This window comes from Myotis yumanensis, unplaced genomic scaffold (genome assembly GCF_028538775.1).
Source record: "Myotis yumanensis isolate MYYU_CA2020_CCGP unplaced genomic scaffold, mMyoYum1.0.hap1 SCAF_3, whole genome shotgun sequence".
NCBI classification, from domain to species: domain Eukaryota; kingdom Metazoa; phylum Chordata; class Mammalia; order Chiroptera; family Vespertilionidae; genus Myotis; species Myotis yumanensis.
In genome coordinates, this window is record NW_027223754.1 from 187,146,918 (window position 1) to 187,162,356 (window position 15,439).

The 15,439-nt window shown below is 39.3% G+C and overlaps 1 protein-coding gene across 1 annotated transcript in view; it reads right to left on the reverse strand.

The window, feature by feature from the left end:
* Window positions 1-15,439, reverse strand: part of PTPRO (protein tyrosine phosphatase receptor type O) — a 200,412-nt gene that overhangs the window by 40,697 nt on the left and 144,276 nt on the right. The window contains exons 13-14 of the mRNA XM_070410642.1: window positions 3,463-3,602; window positions 1,432-1,564 (exon numbers count right to left, since the gene is read on the reverse strand). Coding sequence (XP_070266743.1) covers window positions 1,432-1,564; window positions 3,463-3,602 — 273 coding nt within the window. The remainder of the gene's footprint in view (window positions 1-1,431; window positions 1,565-3,462; window positions 3,603-15,439) is intronic.

The following is a 15,439-nucleotide window of genomic DNA, read 5'->3' on the forward strand; positions in this document are numbered from 1 at the left end:
AGGCATTCTGATGATCTGTAACCATATGTTGAGAGGTTTTCCATCTGTACAACTCAAGAGATTAAACCTTTTCATAAGTTGTGGGGCCCCTGAGACCAGAGGTTGTGTCCCTTTCATATAATTTATATGATGATCGGTCTATAATGGCACTACACATTGCCTAGCTCATCACACTTCATGGAAGAGCAAGGTATTAAAGGTGGGAATTTATACCAAATGTTCTATAAAACTATTAACAGTGGGCCAGAGGAGAAGACAAGAATGATACCATCCTCTGTACTGATCATAACATCACCAAACTGGCTGACATATGCAATCCCTAAGTCTCTGGGTGTTGCCACTTCCCATTTGAGACAATGTGGCTTCAGTTCATGGACAGAGTACTTGAGCAGAAAGAACAGTAGACTCATGGTCAGAAGAGCTGGTTCAAGTTCACTTGACTATTAATTGCCATTTGGGGAGGCTGTTTTATCTGTCTCTCTGGGCCTCATTATCCTCACTAACAAATAAGTTTAATAATATCAACTGCTTCTGGCTTGTTGTAGAGATGACAAGGAGTAATGAACAATAAGTTACATTTAGAAGAGTGTAAAAGGATGTAAAAGTGAGATACTATTGATATGATATACTTATTAGGTCTATTTTTGTCCTCTCTTCTAAAAAAACAAAAATTTAAAAATCCAAAGCAAAAAAAAACAAAAAAGCCTACACTATTCATCATTGGATACAGTGGCTAAATATATGATAAATGTCACAGAAATGAAAATGGATCCAGTAAAGGGTAATGTGATAGGAAGAGTGGTTTTATTACAGGCAGTTTCATGGGAGATCTGAGATTGTAGAATCAGACTCCAACAAAGAGGGGAATAAAATGTATAACTCAGAAAAAGAATAAGGAAACAGCATTATTCTAGACCTTTCATTATTTTTAAATTTCCCCACTCATAGTTTCTGCTTGATTGGAAACTTTTCTGCTCTGACCCAAAAATTGAGTCTTGCCATGATTTGACAGCTAATGGCCAAAGCTGAACTAGATGAACCGGAGTTGGTTAGGGTACTGTGGCTACCACTGAAGAGGATGGTGACATTGATACCAACTAGCATTTAGACAGCATGTGCCAGGATTTTATGTCCTTTATTTCTAAGCCTCAAAACAGCTCAACAAGGTACATATTATTATTCTAGCTTGATGGATGAATAAACAAAGGTTCAGATATAGGAAATATCTTCCCCTAAATCACATAGGGATCGAAATTAAGCACTCCCTGATCTCAAAACTTGGAATTTTTCAATAGAACAAGCATGGATTCCATGAAAAGGATATATATATATATATATATATATATATATATATATATATACACAACATACAAAAATTTTGGAAAGATATAACTTTTAAAGACACCAGATCCCCCTATTGCATGTAGTTACCCATTGTTGAGACGGCTATAAATGTGGGGACACTGGGGCTGTCGTGGCTAAAGCTGGTGACACTACAGTTGTAGGCAGTGGCAGGAAGAAGGCTGGAGATGGTCACAACATGAGAAGAAACAGAAATCGGTTCCTGGAGATGCAGAAAATTAAATAAATGTTATGTAACCTTCATTTATTTTGACTTTTAAATTTTTCATAGTTGAGTTGGTAATGGAGGGACAGAGTAAAAAATTTAAAAGACGAAAAAGGATAGCAGTGAAAAATAAGTTATAAACAATGCTACAGGGAACATAACTTCACAATTATGGGAACATAAGTATATGTTCGCAAATACACATGTGTGTATGTATATATATTTTCATATTCATAGCAATTAGATTGCTGGGTCAAAAGTTGTGTATTTTTAATTTTGAAAGTGTCCTCCATAGACATTTCCACGTTATCTACCTACTATCAATGTCTGACAATGCCTGTTTCCCTAACTACTTCTAACATAGCATACTGGCAAACTTTGAGCTTTTCCAATCTCATTAGTGAAAACTATACCTCACTGTAATTTCATTTTGCATTTCTTTCTCCATGAGAGAAGGTTGACCATCTTTTCATATGTTTAAGAGACTTTTGTGTTTATTTTCTGTGAAATCTTTGTTTTGAGTTGTTGGTCTTTATCTTTTTTATTTGTGGTAGTTCTTTGTATGTTAAGGACACCCTCCCCCTTCCCTTTGTCTGCATTCTCGGCTCTTAAGTAGCATCCACCAAAGGCATAGCGACTTTGCATTCTCAAAAATATTTAATATTAACCTATTCTATGCAGAATAAGTTGTTAATTTGGTGAGCCAATAGTCAGGCTAGTGACAAGTATTACTGCACAAAATAAAAAGACGAGCCAGTAAAACAAGGACCTGAAAACTACTGCCTAAAGAGATGAAAGGCATCAGCACTATTTCCCACTCCCATCTCTCACTATCCTATAAAAGAATGCTTCTAAGAAAAGACTTGCTAACAAGACTCAGTTGTAGGAAGTAGCAGCCTACCCTTGTTTTCTTAAAGAAAATATCACTGCAGTTCTAGAGAAAAAAAAACCCACTACTGGCAGAGCAGTGGTTTTCAAAAAGGATTCTTAGAATGGAAAAAAAAGATTCTTCCGTCCAGTAGAGATAAAAAAGAGATAAGTTAGTAGAAGTCAATATCAAAAGGGAAAAGGAATAAAGCAAATTATCTTAACACTCAGTTGAGTATTAAAAAGATTTATACTCCCAGAAATCTTTTTTTTCAATCTCAAGAATTTCATTATTTTAAAAGCATCAATTATTCACTGTATTTCATGATATTCCTCACACTTTCCATTTTCCTTCCATGTCTGACTGTAAAATATTTTTGAGCTTTCAGACAACTCAGTGCTCATCATATTTGCTGTCTGTGATTCTAAAGCTTTAACAATCACCTCACCCATCCTACATTTTCCCAAACAAAATTACCTTCCTTCCTTACTAACTAGAGATAGACCCTTCTTTTCATTTTTCTTAGTAATATGCAACTCTCTTGTGGCACTTGTTTTAATTTCATTATTTCTAGAATAATGAACTATCCACAACTGTATGAAAAATTTTTTTGAAGGCAGGTATTAATTCTGCCATTTGTGTTCCATACAGTGACCTTCACAAAATTGGAATCAGTTCATGTTTATTAAATTATGTTTTCCATGGCAGTGTCTTCATCCTCTCAATGGATTTAATGTCCAAAAGGAAAAGTGAACCCCCTTAATCCTTCAGTCTGAACCAGAGGGGCTAAGGTTTAGGGACAAAAGAGAAGTTCAAAGTTGAAAATAAACTTCGCAATTTGGCAACTTGGTTCTACAGCCTACTTTGGGCTTGTTCTGAGCATATTGTTAATTTCACTGAAACACCAAAGCATAAATGCAGTGTTTTCATTTTCTATCGGTCTAAGAAAGCAAAAGTTTTCATTTTGCTCAGCTAATTAGCCTTAATCAAAGGTAACTCAGAGAAGGAAGACGAGCGTGTACGGTACCTGCAGTTTTGTTTCCTGACCAGAGCCAACTTGTTGACAGAAGACTTCAAAGAAATCAGCTACCCCCTCTTCCACCCACAGTAGAGTCACCGAAGTCTGGGTTTTATTCACAGCAAAGAGTGATTTTGGAGGAGCTGGTTCTGAGCAAAGAAAAAGTTTAAAAATGTTTAATAAAATGTAACGTATTCTTTCTTCTTTCACTGATCAGCAAGATAAAATAGCCACACACAAAAATCCAAATATAGGTAGTTAAGAGCTCCATGAAGATTTTATATTTCTTTTGAAATATCTCCTTTCACCAAGACAGTCATCTTAACTGCCTTTTTTTCCTCTTCTATTTTATACTTCTCTTTTTGGAACAGTTCTGCTTCCTACTTCAGGTTTATTACAGACATCATCTATTAATAGTTTTTATGTCATCTACACTGGCATCAGCATGGCCCTGATCATCCAGAGCTTTATGGGTAAGAAACAAGCACCTATACTTATAAGGCTGAGAAAATGAAAGAGATGTGTGTGTTCCCTACTAAGGAAAAGATTCAGTCTGGTGGTTAGTCAACAACTTGCCTTCCTTTCTCTTGAGACTATTTAAAATAATTTAGTTAGGAATGATTTCTTGAAGTGATAGTCAACAGTAAAAAGGGTAAAGCTAACTAGATGATAAGATTTCTTGGTTAAAGAAAAAGATTGATGAAACAGAAACAGACCCACAGCTACAGAGAACAGACTGATGATCGCCAGAGGGGAAGGAGGGCTAGGGGATTGGGTGAAAAAGGTGAAGGGATTAAGAAATACAGATTGATAGTCACAAAGCGTCATGGGAATGCAAAGTACAGTGTAGGAAATATAATCAATAATATTGTAATAACTATGTGTGGTGCAAGATGGGAACTGGAAATAACAGTGGGAACACATTTTCAAGTATATGATTGTTTAACCACTATGCTGCACACCTGAAGCTAATACAAAATAATATTAAATGTAAACTGTAATTGAAAAAAAATTGAAAAAGAAAAGTACCAATGGAAAGGGACTAGGTAGTTAATAAGCTGTTAGTGAACTGATTTATCTTATTCTTTTAATCATGATCAATAAATTAATTCATTAGTCATGTAAGCTGTGCTGTCCAGGCCCCTTCATGCTCATTTTCAGTAATGGAATCACTGAACTTGTTGGCTTGGGACCAACCCCTGCCTGTTCCCAGTTCTAGGAAGTGGTCTGCTGTCTTGTTTCCCAATTCCTGAATCTCTGCTGACCCCCCTCCCTGCGCCGCTGTCCTTGGGCATTGCCTTTCCTTTGATGAGATTCTGCATACAAAGGGCTATGTCTGAACCCAAGTTCTTAAACCAGGGTCCCTGTGACCTGCTGTCAGACTGCCTTGACCTTGCTTGCTTGGACATACTATATCTTGCTGTTGGGTTTATGTAATAGCATACTCTGCCCACCTGGGTGTCCCTGACAGACAACTGCTCCCACTGTTTGCTTGGATTTCTTTTTATGATCAGCCCCACTCTCCTAAGTCGGTCTCCAGTTCTTAGGTTTTAGAAGAGCTTGAAAAATCCCTGGAAGCCTTTTCACTCCTTTGACAAGTGTATGTCTTTGTGTGGGAAGGTTTAGGCTTTCTTTGTAGAATATCATCATCATGGTCCTGTCCGGAACCCAAGAAGTATTTCAGAATCATTCTTGACATAATCTATTGCAGGTAACCTAAATTTGTGTCCAACTAAAAAGAAGTCTTTGTCCTATCCAGAATCAGCTTGACAAGGGTAGGAAGAAGGGTTGAAGGAGGAAAGAGATGAGTTAGTCTTGGAAAAGAATAATTTACAATAGATGTCAGGAGCCCTTTCTCACTTGCAATGAATTGCCTACTCTTCCAGACACTGTATTGTCTCACTTTCCTTCTGATGAAGATTGTTGATAAACAGAGACCAACTTCCAGTTCCCACACTGCTAATAGGGTTATGAGTCAGAGAATAAATTCTCCAGTGATTCTGACTTGGGTAGAACTTGGACCTTTGAAAGCAAGTGTAAGGTTGTCTGGGGGTAGATATGAATTATTTGTTAGGCTGAGCCTGGGCTATTTCTCTTGAAAAATTATACACCACTGAACTGCTTCTCAGAGTGTGTCTATTGGACAATGATTAGAATCCCTAGGACACCTCTTTATACATTTTTCTCATAGGTAGATAACATTAGTTTAGTTATCCAATATGAATATTGCCCGAATCCTTACTAATCTCCAGATCTGCCTTTTTGACACACGTATTTCCAGTCTGTCTTAATAAATATCTCATTATTACCTCAAACTCCATATCATCAAAATGGAACCTGAAGTCCTCGCCTTCTCACAAATCAATTCTAATTTCAAACTACTCCTGATTCTCTCAGGAGTACCACCATTCATTCAATCATCTAAAATAACTATATTGAGGCTCTCTTGCTGCTGTGCCAGACAGCATATCTTTTAATAATTGTTGTCATTTATTCTCTCTATCTATTCTTTTCATTATGTTGCAGGCTTTGTCATCACACATATCAGTCATTACAGTATCCTTTACTCCTTTTACCCGCCTCTAGTTGGCTTTTTCATTTGTCAATGACGGCTTAAATCATTTCAAAACACCACTTTGCTCATGTTAAATCCTACCTGTGCCATGATCAATTGTGATCAATATCTATTGTGACAAATCCAAATAGGCCAAGTGTTATGGCAGCCTTAGCAAACAAACTAATACAGTCTCTTATTGTTCAAAATATCAAATATAGCCTTGCTCATAAAGGAGAGGAATAGGCATACATTGTTCATGTTATCAAGAGTAAATGAGCTTTAAGATAATGTATACAACAACACTTTACATAATATAAAGAGTCATGTAGATATTAGTTATAGAACATCTGATTACCATTTTCTATCTCTTTAAATCTCATTTTAAATATTAACTTATTCAAAATTGCACTGGTCCATAACACCAGCTTCCCTTTTGGTTAAAATAATTTCAGAGTCTATGATATATTTTTTTACTTTATTGTCTAAAGTTTTACCGATGTTTCCTTTTTCTCTAATTGACTCCCCCAACCCCACCCAGTCATTCCCACCCCGGCAAGCCCCCTCCACCAGAGTCTATGATATTTGATGTGAGAATCTATGGATGTGGGTAATATAGACTATTTTTACAAAATACGGTATAGATGCAGGGTTGTTTGCTTTTCAGTACTCTCTGAAAGCTTTCTACCATTGCTGCTGTTGCAGTGAACTATTTGGCCCTCTCGCTTTCCTTCTCTTCCCTCTTCGTCAATGCCTCTCCTATATGAGTTGGGAATCCAAACTAATTTTATAAAGGGATCAAGTACAGTGCACAGACCACAGGCAGAATGGAAAGCTGAAAAGCTACCTCTACCATTTAATTTAGATTGGATTAGGAGGGGCTCAAGCTGTTGCGCAGGCTCTCTGGAGAGTGAAGGTGACCTTGAGTGAAGTACAAGCTAGTGTCTAATTCTTAATCTCGGCTCTGGCAGCAAATCTCTTATTTCCTAGAGAATTCCAAAGGGAGCCAGGTGTAATATTTAGCCTTGGAGCAGAGTAGAATGCATTTATTGTCTAAAATCCATCTTTCCCTGACAGTTATTACATTGTTTCTTATTTTAATGTGACCCATTAGTTTAGCTGCTGATAGGGTGATGTTAAGGAGGTCAAGATTATATCCATAAGGGCCACTAGATTCATTCTGCTTACATTTCATACCTCTAGACTTGATGAGTCATTTTACAAATGCAGAACATTGGTGATAAAGGAAATTCAATAGAAAAACATTCTAAAAAATGATCAGTTGTGGCAAAATCTAGCCAAAACCGGTTTGGCTCAGTGGATAGAGCGTCGGCCTGCGGACTGAAGGGTCCCAGGTTCGATTCCGGTCAAGGGCATGTACCTGGGTTGCGGGCACATCCCCAGTGGGGGGTGTGCAGGAGGCAGCTGATCGATGTTTCTCTCTCATCGATGTTTCTAACTCTCTATCTCTCTCCCTTCCTCTCTGTAAAAAATCAATAAAATATATTTTAAAAAAAATCTATTTTTAACCCTCAGCCTCACTGATAGCAATTTGCTAGTATCCTAGTATACAAACAATAGTCTTTAACATCTTTACCATATGTCTTTAAAATCTATTTTTATTTTCTTCAACTCAGGCAGTTCTACCTTAAGCAGAATAAGCTTATAAAGTTGGCCAAAAAAAGCATCTGTGACTTAAGATGTAAACTGCATAAATTATGTTCAACTTAGTCAAAACATTTAAAAAAGAAAGCACTAATTTGAAAGAAGAAAAAAGAGATAGGTAAATTATTGAGAGTGAATTAAGATCGACATGCAATAAAATCAAGAAGAAGAAAAATCATACTAAAGAGCAAGAAACCTTTGTTAAACTGAAGTTTATTAGGCCAATTCTCTTGTTGACTTTGGGTAATTCTCTTCCTAGGTACATTTAATAAGTAATTAGACCATTTAAAAACAACATTGGAAAATTTTTTTAAAAAATTCAGGCAAATATTTAGCATTAAACTATAATTAGGCCCTATTCATAAACAAAACAAAATTTTTATTTGCTCAGGAATTAGAAATACCTGTCATTTCCATTACATTTTAAATAAATTCTTTATGGCTTAATAATAGCAAGTGTAATATTCCCTTCTGTGAATCACTGGGTGTGTTTATGGTTTTACCAGCTTATGTAAATTAAGATTGCTAGATTTGCTCAGAAAAAGCTCTCATTTAACTTTACTTAGTTTCGAAACAAAATTTCTGACTTCCTCATTTTTGGTTCCAGAGATATGTGTTTATACTTAGCCTTTTTATTTAGTTAGGAGTTACATATTGCACAGTTCTTAGGACAAAATCATTGCTCTTATGTATCATTAACCTTGTTGCCTTAACTCTGAACTCATGCATGAATTAAATTCTAAAACTTGAAGGGACATTAAAGACCAGCTAGTCCAGACCCTCATTTTGTAGATGAGGCAGCTGAACTCCAGAGGGCCTGAGCTACTTTTCTAAGGTAACACAGTTTATCCCTGAGAGCCACAACTGGAATCCAAACCTCTGTACCCCTAGTTAAGGGCCCTTCATACATCTAACCTCCTCCCCCCAAACATGGGTGTTTCCCATTCATTTCCATGTAACTGGGGATAATGAAGCCTCCTGAAAAGTTCCCTTGCCCAGAAGACCAACTTATCCAGACTGGGCACTTGCTTATTATGTACATAAATCAGTGCAAAACATTAGTCACTGCCCTATGAGTCCACCATCTAGATTCCTCTAACCTATTCAGAAGAAACTTGTAAAACATGCAAGTCATTTTTTGGTGGGCAGGAGAAACACTTTTATGGAAGTACGTAAGTTGTGTGGCTTAGCTGTGGGCAGCTGGCAAATTGCAGTGAAACCCCAAAGACTGCAGTGGAAAATGGGAGAGATAAATGAAGAAGAGGCATCAGTCAGCCTCAGGTGCAGGAATGGAGCCATGGAACGGTCACATGCCTGACAGCCTAACGCAGAAAACAATGCTTGCATGGGGCTGCGGGCCCTGCGGGTCTGTACAAGAGGAGTAGCACAGCCGTGATCCTCTGCAAAGAAGTCAATAGGAAAACCTTCCACAAACTCCCATCATCACCATCACCCTACTCACCTGCCCCATTAATGCCCATTTACACTATCATTCATGATCTTACTACAGATTCATCTAGGTTATGGCCACCTCCTCCACTGGTACCTTGGACCATCTCTTCTGGCCCAGGCAAGGACATCACTCTAACACAGCAGTTCTCAACCTGTGGGTCGAGACCCCTTTGGCGGTCAAACAACCCTTTCAAAGGGGTCGCCTAAGACCATCCTGCATATCAGATATTTACATTACGATTCATAACAGTAGCAACATTACAGTTATGAAGTAGCAACGAAAATAATTTTATGTTTGGGTCACAACATGAGGAACTATATTTAAAGGGCCAGAAGGTTGAGAACCACTGCTCTAACAAGTTTCACCCCAACTATTCTGTATCATCAATTCTTCCTGTTCTGTTGAATCACTCTAGTTAGCGCATGGACAAGCTGTTTCCAGCTACTTAAGGAAATAAGAAACACAAACAAAGCAAAACCCAACCAAACAAATTGATACTCTTGGGTACGTTCAGCTCCCGCTCATTTTCTCTCCTTTATACAATAACACTCCTCACAAGTGTTGTTATTCCAGCTATCTTTAGTTTTTCCCCTTTCATACTCTCTTGAAATCCTTTTAATTATTTTTTTTCTCACCACTCTATCCAGATGCCTCCTCCTCAAATCACCAGTGACTTCTAGGTTGTGAAGATCAAAGGTCATTTCTTATCTTGACTTATCAGCAGGCTTGACAAGTTGACCACTGTACTCACTGAAGCACTTTCTCTGCTTGGCGCTTAGCACATCACATTTTTCTGGCCCTTATTTCATTGGCCACTCCTCAGATTTTTTTTGCTGGTTCCTGTTCACTACTTCCACTTCTTCAGGATAGAGTGCCCCTGGACTTAGTCCTTGGACAGCATTCTTTTTTCTTTATTCATTCCTCAATAACCTCATCCATTTGGTTTCCTGAAATTTGTATTTCCAATCCTAAAGACTCCAAGCTCCAGTGCCTACTCAGTGTCTGCTCTTTCATGTTTAATTGACACCTTCAAATGATGACACACCCAAAACCTGAACTTCTGATTTTTCCCTCAAACCTGCCTCTGCCGTAAGGTTTACCAACTCAATAAGTAGTACCTCTGTCCTTCCAAAATAAAATTTCTATCACCTGTATGACTACCACCCTGATCCAAGCAAGTATAATATCATATCTGGATACATGAAATAGCCTCCTAATTTTAAGGTGATCATGTAATTTATCAAAAGTGTCCAAATTAGCCCTGGCCTCTTTGGCTCAGTGGATAAAATGCCAGCCTGCGGACTGAAGGGTCCCAGGTTTGATTCAGTCAGGGCACATGCCTGAGTTGTGGGCTCGATCCCCAGTAGCGGGTGTGCAGGAGTCAACCAAGCAACAATTCTCTCTCATCATTGATGTTTCTCTCTCTCTCTTCCTCTCCCTTCCTCTCTAAAATCAATAAAAATATTTTTAAAAGTGTCCATATTAAAATAGTTTGGGGAAGAAAAAGGATTGCTAAAGAGGTCAATGGGGATGTACGGTCATCTTGTCTAGCTGCCTTTACCCTTAGCCCTGAACAGCCTCCCCTCCCCAAAGAGATCCTGTAAAACTTACCAGGTCATGTGACTTCTCTGCTGAAACCATCCAAAGGAGTGCCATCTTACTCGGAGTAGAATGTCTTTTCCACGACCCTTCATTATCTGCTCCTTTGTTACCTCTTGGCTCTTTGATTTGCTACTCTTCTGTTTACTTCACTTCAGCCACACTGCCTTCCTGACATGTCTTTGAATTTGCCAAGCACTCCGGTCCTTCTGCAGCTTTGCACTGTGGTTCCTTCTGCCCCAACAGAATCTCCTCCCGTTATCCACAAGGCTCACTCCTTCCTCCAGGTTTCCACTGAAATATCACCTTTACAGTGCAACTTGCCCTATTTCTCCCCTCTTACAAAAATTGTACCCCCTAGTCCCCATAACACTTCCTCCTTTTTGGCTTTATTTGTAATCAACTTATCACCTTTGGATATCTTATATTTATCATCCCTTTTTCTTCACTAGATAAGGGTAGAAGTTGTTTTTTTTTCATTTATATCTGTGTCCTCTGCACATAGATTAGTGCATAGCACATAGTAAATTCTTTTTTTAAAAAATATATTTTATTGATTTTTTTACAGAGAGGAAGGGAGAGGGATAGAGAGTTAGAAACATCGATAAGAGAGAAACATCGATCCGCTGCCTCCTGCACACACCCTACTGGGGATGTGCCCGCAACCAAGGTACATGCCCTTGACCGGAATCGAACCTGGGACCCTTCAGTCCACAGGCCGACGCTCTATCTACTGAGCCAAACCGGTTAGGGCTAAATTCTTTTTTAAAAAATATATTTCATTGATTTTTTACAGAGAGGAAGGGAGAGGGATAGAGAGGTAGAAACATCAGTGAGAGAGAAACATTGATCAGCCGCATCCTGCACACCTCCTACTGGGGATGTGCCCACAACCAAGGTACATGCCCTTGACCGGAATTGAACCTGGGACCTTTCAGATGGGCTGACGCTCTATGCCCTGAGCCAAACCGGTTAGGGCTAAATTCTTAATAAGTATTTGTTGACTGACAGAATGAATTCATTTTTTAAACAGTATAGTACCTTAAATATTTTATTAGCTTCTTTTAACTGACTGGCAGCCTATAGTATATATTCTTCCTTCGTCCCTTCCTTCTCTCTGTGTCCCATTGACACAATTTATTCTCATTCTTATTTTATTAAATATATTTTCTTTCTTTTTTTGTGGGGTTAACGAAGATAACAAGTTAGTCACTTAGCAGGAGAGAATTTAAGAAAAGCATGGGTGGATAGGGAGAGGAACTTTAACTCCAGTATACTGTGACTCACAGCACTTTACTCACTTCTTACCAAATATGAGAACTGTGTATTTCCAAGCAACTATACCCAAAATTATAAACTCAATGACTTCAACATAATAATAAATAAATTTTCTCAACTGGGAGTGAGACCATAAAGGTTAGTACGTGTGATGACTGGGCTTTTATACAGTTAGAAATGACATTTCATCCAAATGTATGTAATTATTTATAATCTGAAATATTATGAGAGAAAGTAACAGATTCTAATATACCCCAAATTCCTAACATCTGAAAGTCTTTGAATTTTTTGGCCTATAGTCCAATTATGTTTTACAGATTCTTAATTTATATAAAATCTTTCATGACTGAGGTTAAAAAAAAATCAAGCCAATGTCATTAATACCCAAGTTCTAAAACAGGAAGCCACACAGATGGGTGTGTGGCTCCTCTCTGTTCTGCTAAATGTGTTAATAGAAAATGGAAGTATTTATTTAAAAAAAAAAAAAAACAACCACCACCCAAATGCAGGAAATCATAAGCAACAGATGGATATAAAGTACTGGATCACTGTTTCTAGACGCAGGCTCAACAGTACGTGGTGGGTCAAATTTCTCAAGGTTCAAGCTTGCTCAAATGAGGACATTGCACTAAATTACAAATCTCTTCCAGCACTAAAGTTACTTCTTTATCTTGAACCTGCCTGAGCACAGCTATGATCAGCGTAAGGCAGAAGTTTGGCAATAGTGGTGTAGACAGTCTTGTCTTTTGGCTTCCTCTGGCCCCGTGGGCTGTTTCTTCTGTCTCTCTTGCTGGCTTCTCCTCCTCTGCTCAGTTTCTAAGTGCTGGGGTGCATCTTCTATGCTAGACCCAGGGCTTCTCTTCTCTGTTTCTGCCTACTACTTGGTGATCTTATCCAGACACCCCCAAATTTCTATATCCAGCCTAGAAGTCTCTCCTGATCTCCTTGTATCAATAATCTCCTTACCTGACAATAGCACTTGGATGTTTTCTCAATATTTTTATTTCCAAGGAAGAAGCCTTGATTCTCATCTTAACCCCAAGTTTACTTCTCTAGATTTTCCAGTCTTTTCAATCGCAGCGAATTGCAACACCATCCACCCTAGATGCTCAAGAGCAAAGCCCAGTATTCATTCTTAATTTCCCTGTCTCTCATTTCTTATTTTCACTCCTTCAGAAAGTCCTGTGAACAAAACCTCCAAAAATAGCACCTGAATGTTGTCCACTTTTCTCATCTCTATTACTACCACTTTGGTCAAAGTTACCATCATTTCCCATGGCACTTGTTTGATTTAGAATGCTGTTTCTTTTATTTTGTTTTTAAATATGTTTTTTATTGATATTAGTGAGAGAGGAAGAGAAAGGGACAGAGACATCAATGAGAGAAAACACCAATCTGTTGCCTCCTGCTTTGCAGACTAGGGATTGAGCCCGCAAAGTAGGTATGTGCCCTGACCAGGAATCAAATCTGTGACCTCTTGGTTCATAAGTTGATGCTCAACCACTGAGCAACACCATCCAGGCTAGAATGCTGTCTTTAAAGATAAGGACAAATAGTCCCTTGATTGGTCTCCCCACCTTCATTATTGATCCAACCTTTCTCCCTTGAACAACCAGAGGGATTATTTTAAATATGTCAGATTATTATTTTTAAATTCTCTAAATAGCTTCATATTGCACTCAAAATAAAATCTTAGCTGTATGCCTTACAAGTCCTCTGCTTATTCCCTCTACCTAGCTTGCTCTGTCCCAACCTTCTCATGGCAGATACTTTCTTGTTGTTCAGATATGTGCTCATTGCTTCCTCAAAGAAAGTTGTGTTTTCTTTAATTACATAATTGCTCTGTACCACACTATCTCATTGTAATGCTCTATAAAGTACTTATTGTTATCTCTCCCTTTATTGGATCATAAGCATGTTGTGAATAGCAAGTGAAAAAGTCCTTCAGGTTCATTACTACAAGTACTCTGGCATCTGAACATTGCTGAGAAGATTTTCAGTACATATTTGTTAAGTGAATGAATGAATGGCTATTCTATTACCAGAGACCTATTTTGTGGTATGTCCAACACTTCTCATTCCTGTTTCTCTTCTTGTCTTGTCTATCTGGAGTTTCAGATAGATTTATAAAGACTAGAAGTGTGACTGGTTGCTGGTTGAAGCCACAGTTGCAATGCAGACCAGTGAGTTCTTGTGAATTAACAAGTCCTAGTGAAGATTTGATTGACACATTTATTGAGCACCAAAGGGAGCTATTATCACATACCATTAGAGGAACCATGAAGCTTCTGGCAACGTAAAATTCTTAATGGGATGACTGGCTCAAAGCCCTGCGAACAGCACTACTATTGGTACATGCCTTCTGATGCTTATCTATACTAATAAAAGGGTAATATGCTAATTAGACTGGTAGACCTTCCAGAAGACCTTCCAGACATCATTCTGGACAAAGCCATGGTGGTGGGGCTGAGGCAGAGGTAGTTAGGGGCAATCAGGCCCGCATGGGGGGGCAGTAGGGGGCGAGAAGGCTGGCATGGGGGGCAGTTGGGGGCAATCCGGCTGGTGGTGGGGCAGTTGGGGGTGAGCAGGCCAGCAGTGGGGGGGCGGTTGAGGATGAGCAGGCTGGCAGGAGGGCAGTTGGGGGCTATCATGCTGGCAGGCAGAGTGGTTAGGGGCAATCAGGCAGGCAGACAGGTGAGCGGTTAGGAACCGGCAGTCCTGGATTGTAAGAGGGATGTCTGACTGCTGGTTTAGGCCCGATTGTGAGAGGAATGTCCGACTGCTGGTTTAGGCAGTTGGACATCCTCCGAGGGGTTCCCGAGTGGAGAGGGTGCAGGCCAGGCTGAGAGACATCAGCCCCCGTGCACGAATTTCATGCACCAGGCCACTAGTCTACACTAATAAAAGAGAAACATGGTAATTGGTGTACGACCGCTACCCTTCCCATTGGCTAATCAGCGTATCCTTATGCAAATTAACTGTCAGCCAAGATGGCAGCCGGCAGCCATGCACTGAAGCGAGCAGGGAGGTTTGCTTCCTCCAGGGACTGCAGACTCCAACGTTCCCCGCCTCACTTTCCGGCCTCTCAACTGCAACTCTAAGCAACTATTACTATGTTGCAAATAAGAAGCTAAACAAAAGCGGCTTTCAGTCAGCCCCGGACCGCAACATTGTATCCATGTTTTCAGCAGCGAGGCCTCAGAGCTAAAGCTGGCCCAGAATAAAAAAAAAACAAAATACAAGGAGCAGTTGGGAGCTTTTAGTCAACTGCCAGCGGGAAAACAGCCCTCAGCCCCTCACCCAGACTGGCCAGGCACCCCAGTGGGGACCCCCACCCTGATCCAGGACACACTTCAGGGCAAACCAGCCGGCCCCTACCTGTGCACCAGGCCTCTATCCTATATAGTAAAAGGGTAATATGCCTCCCAGCACCGGGA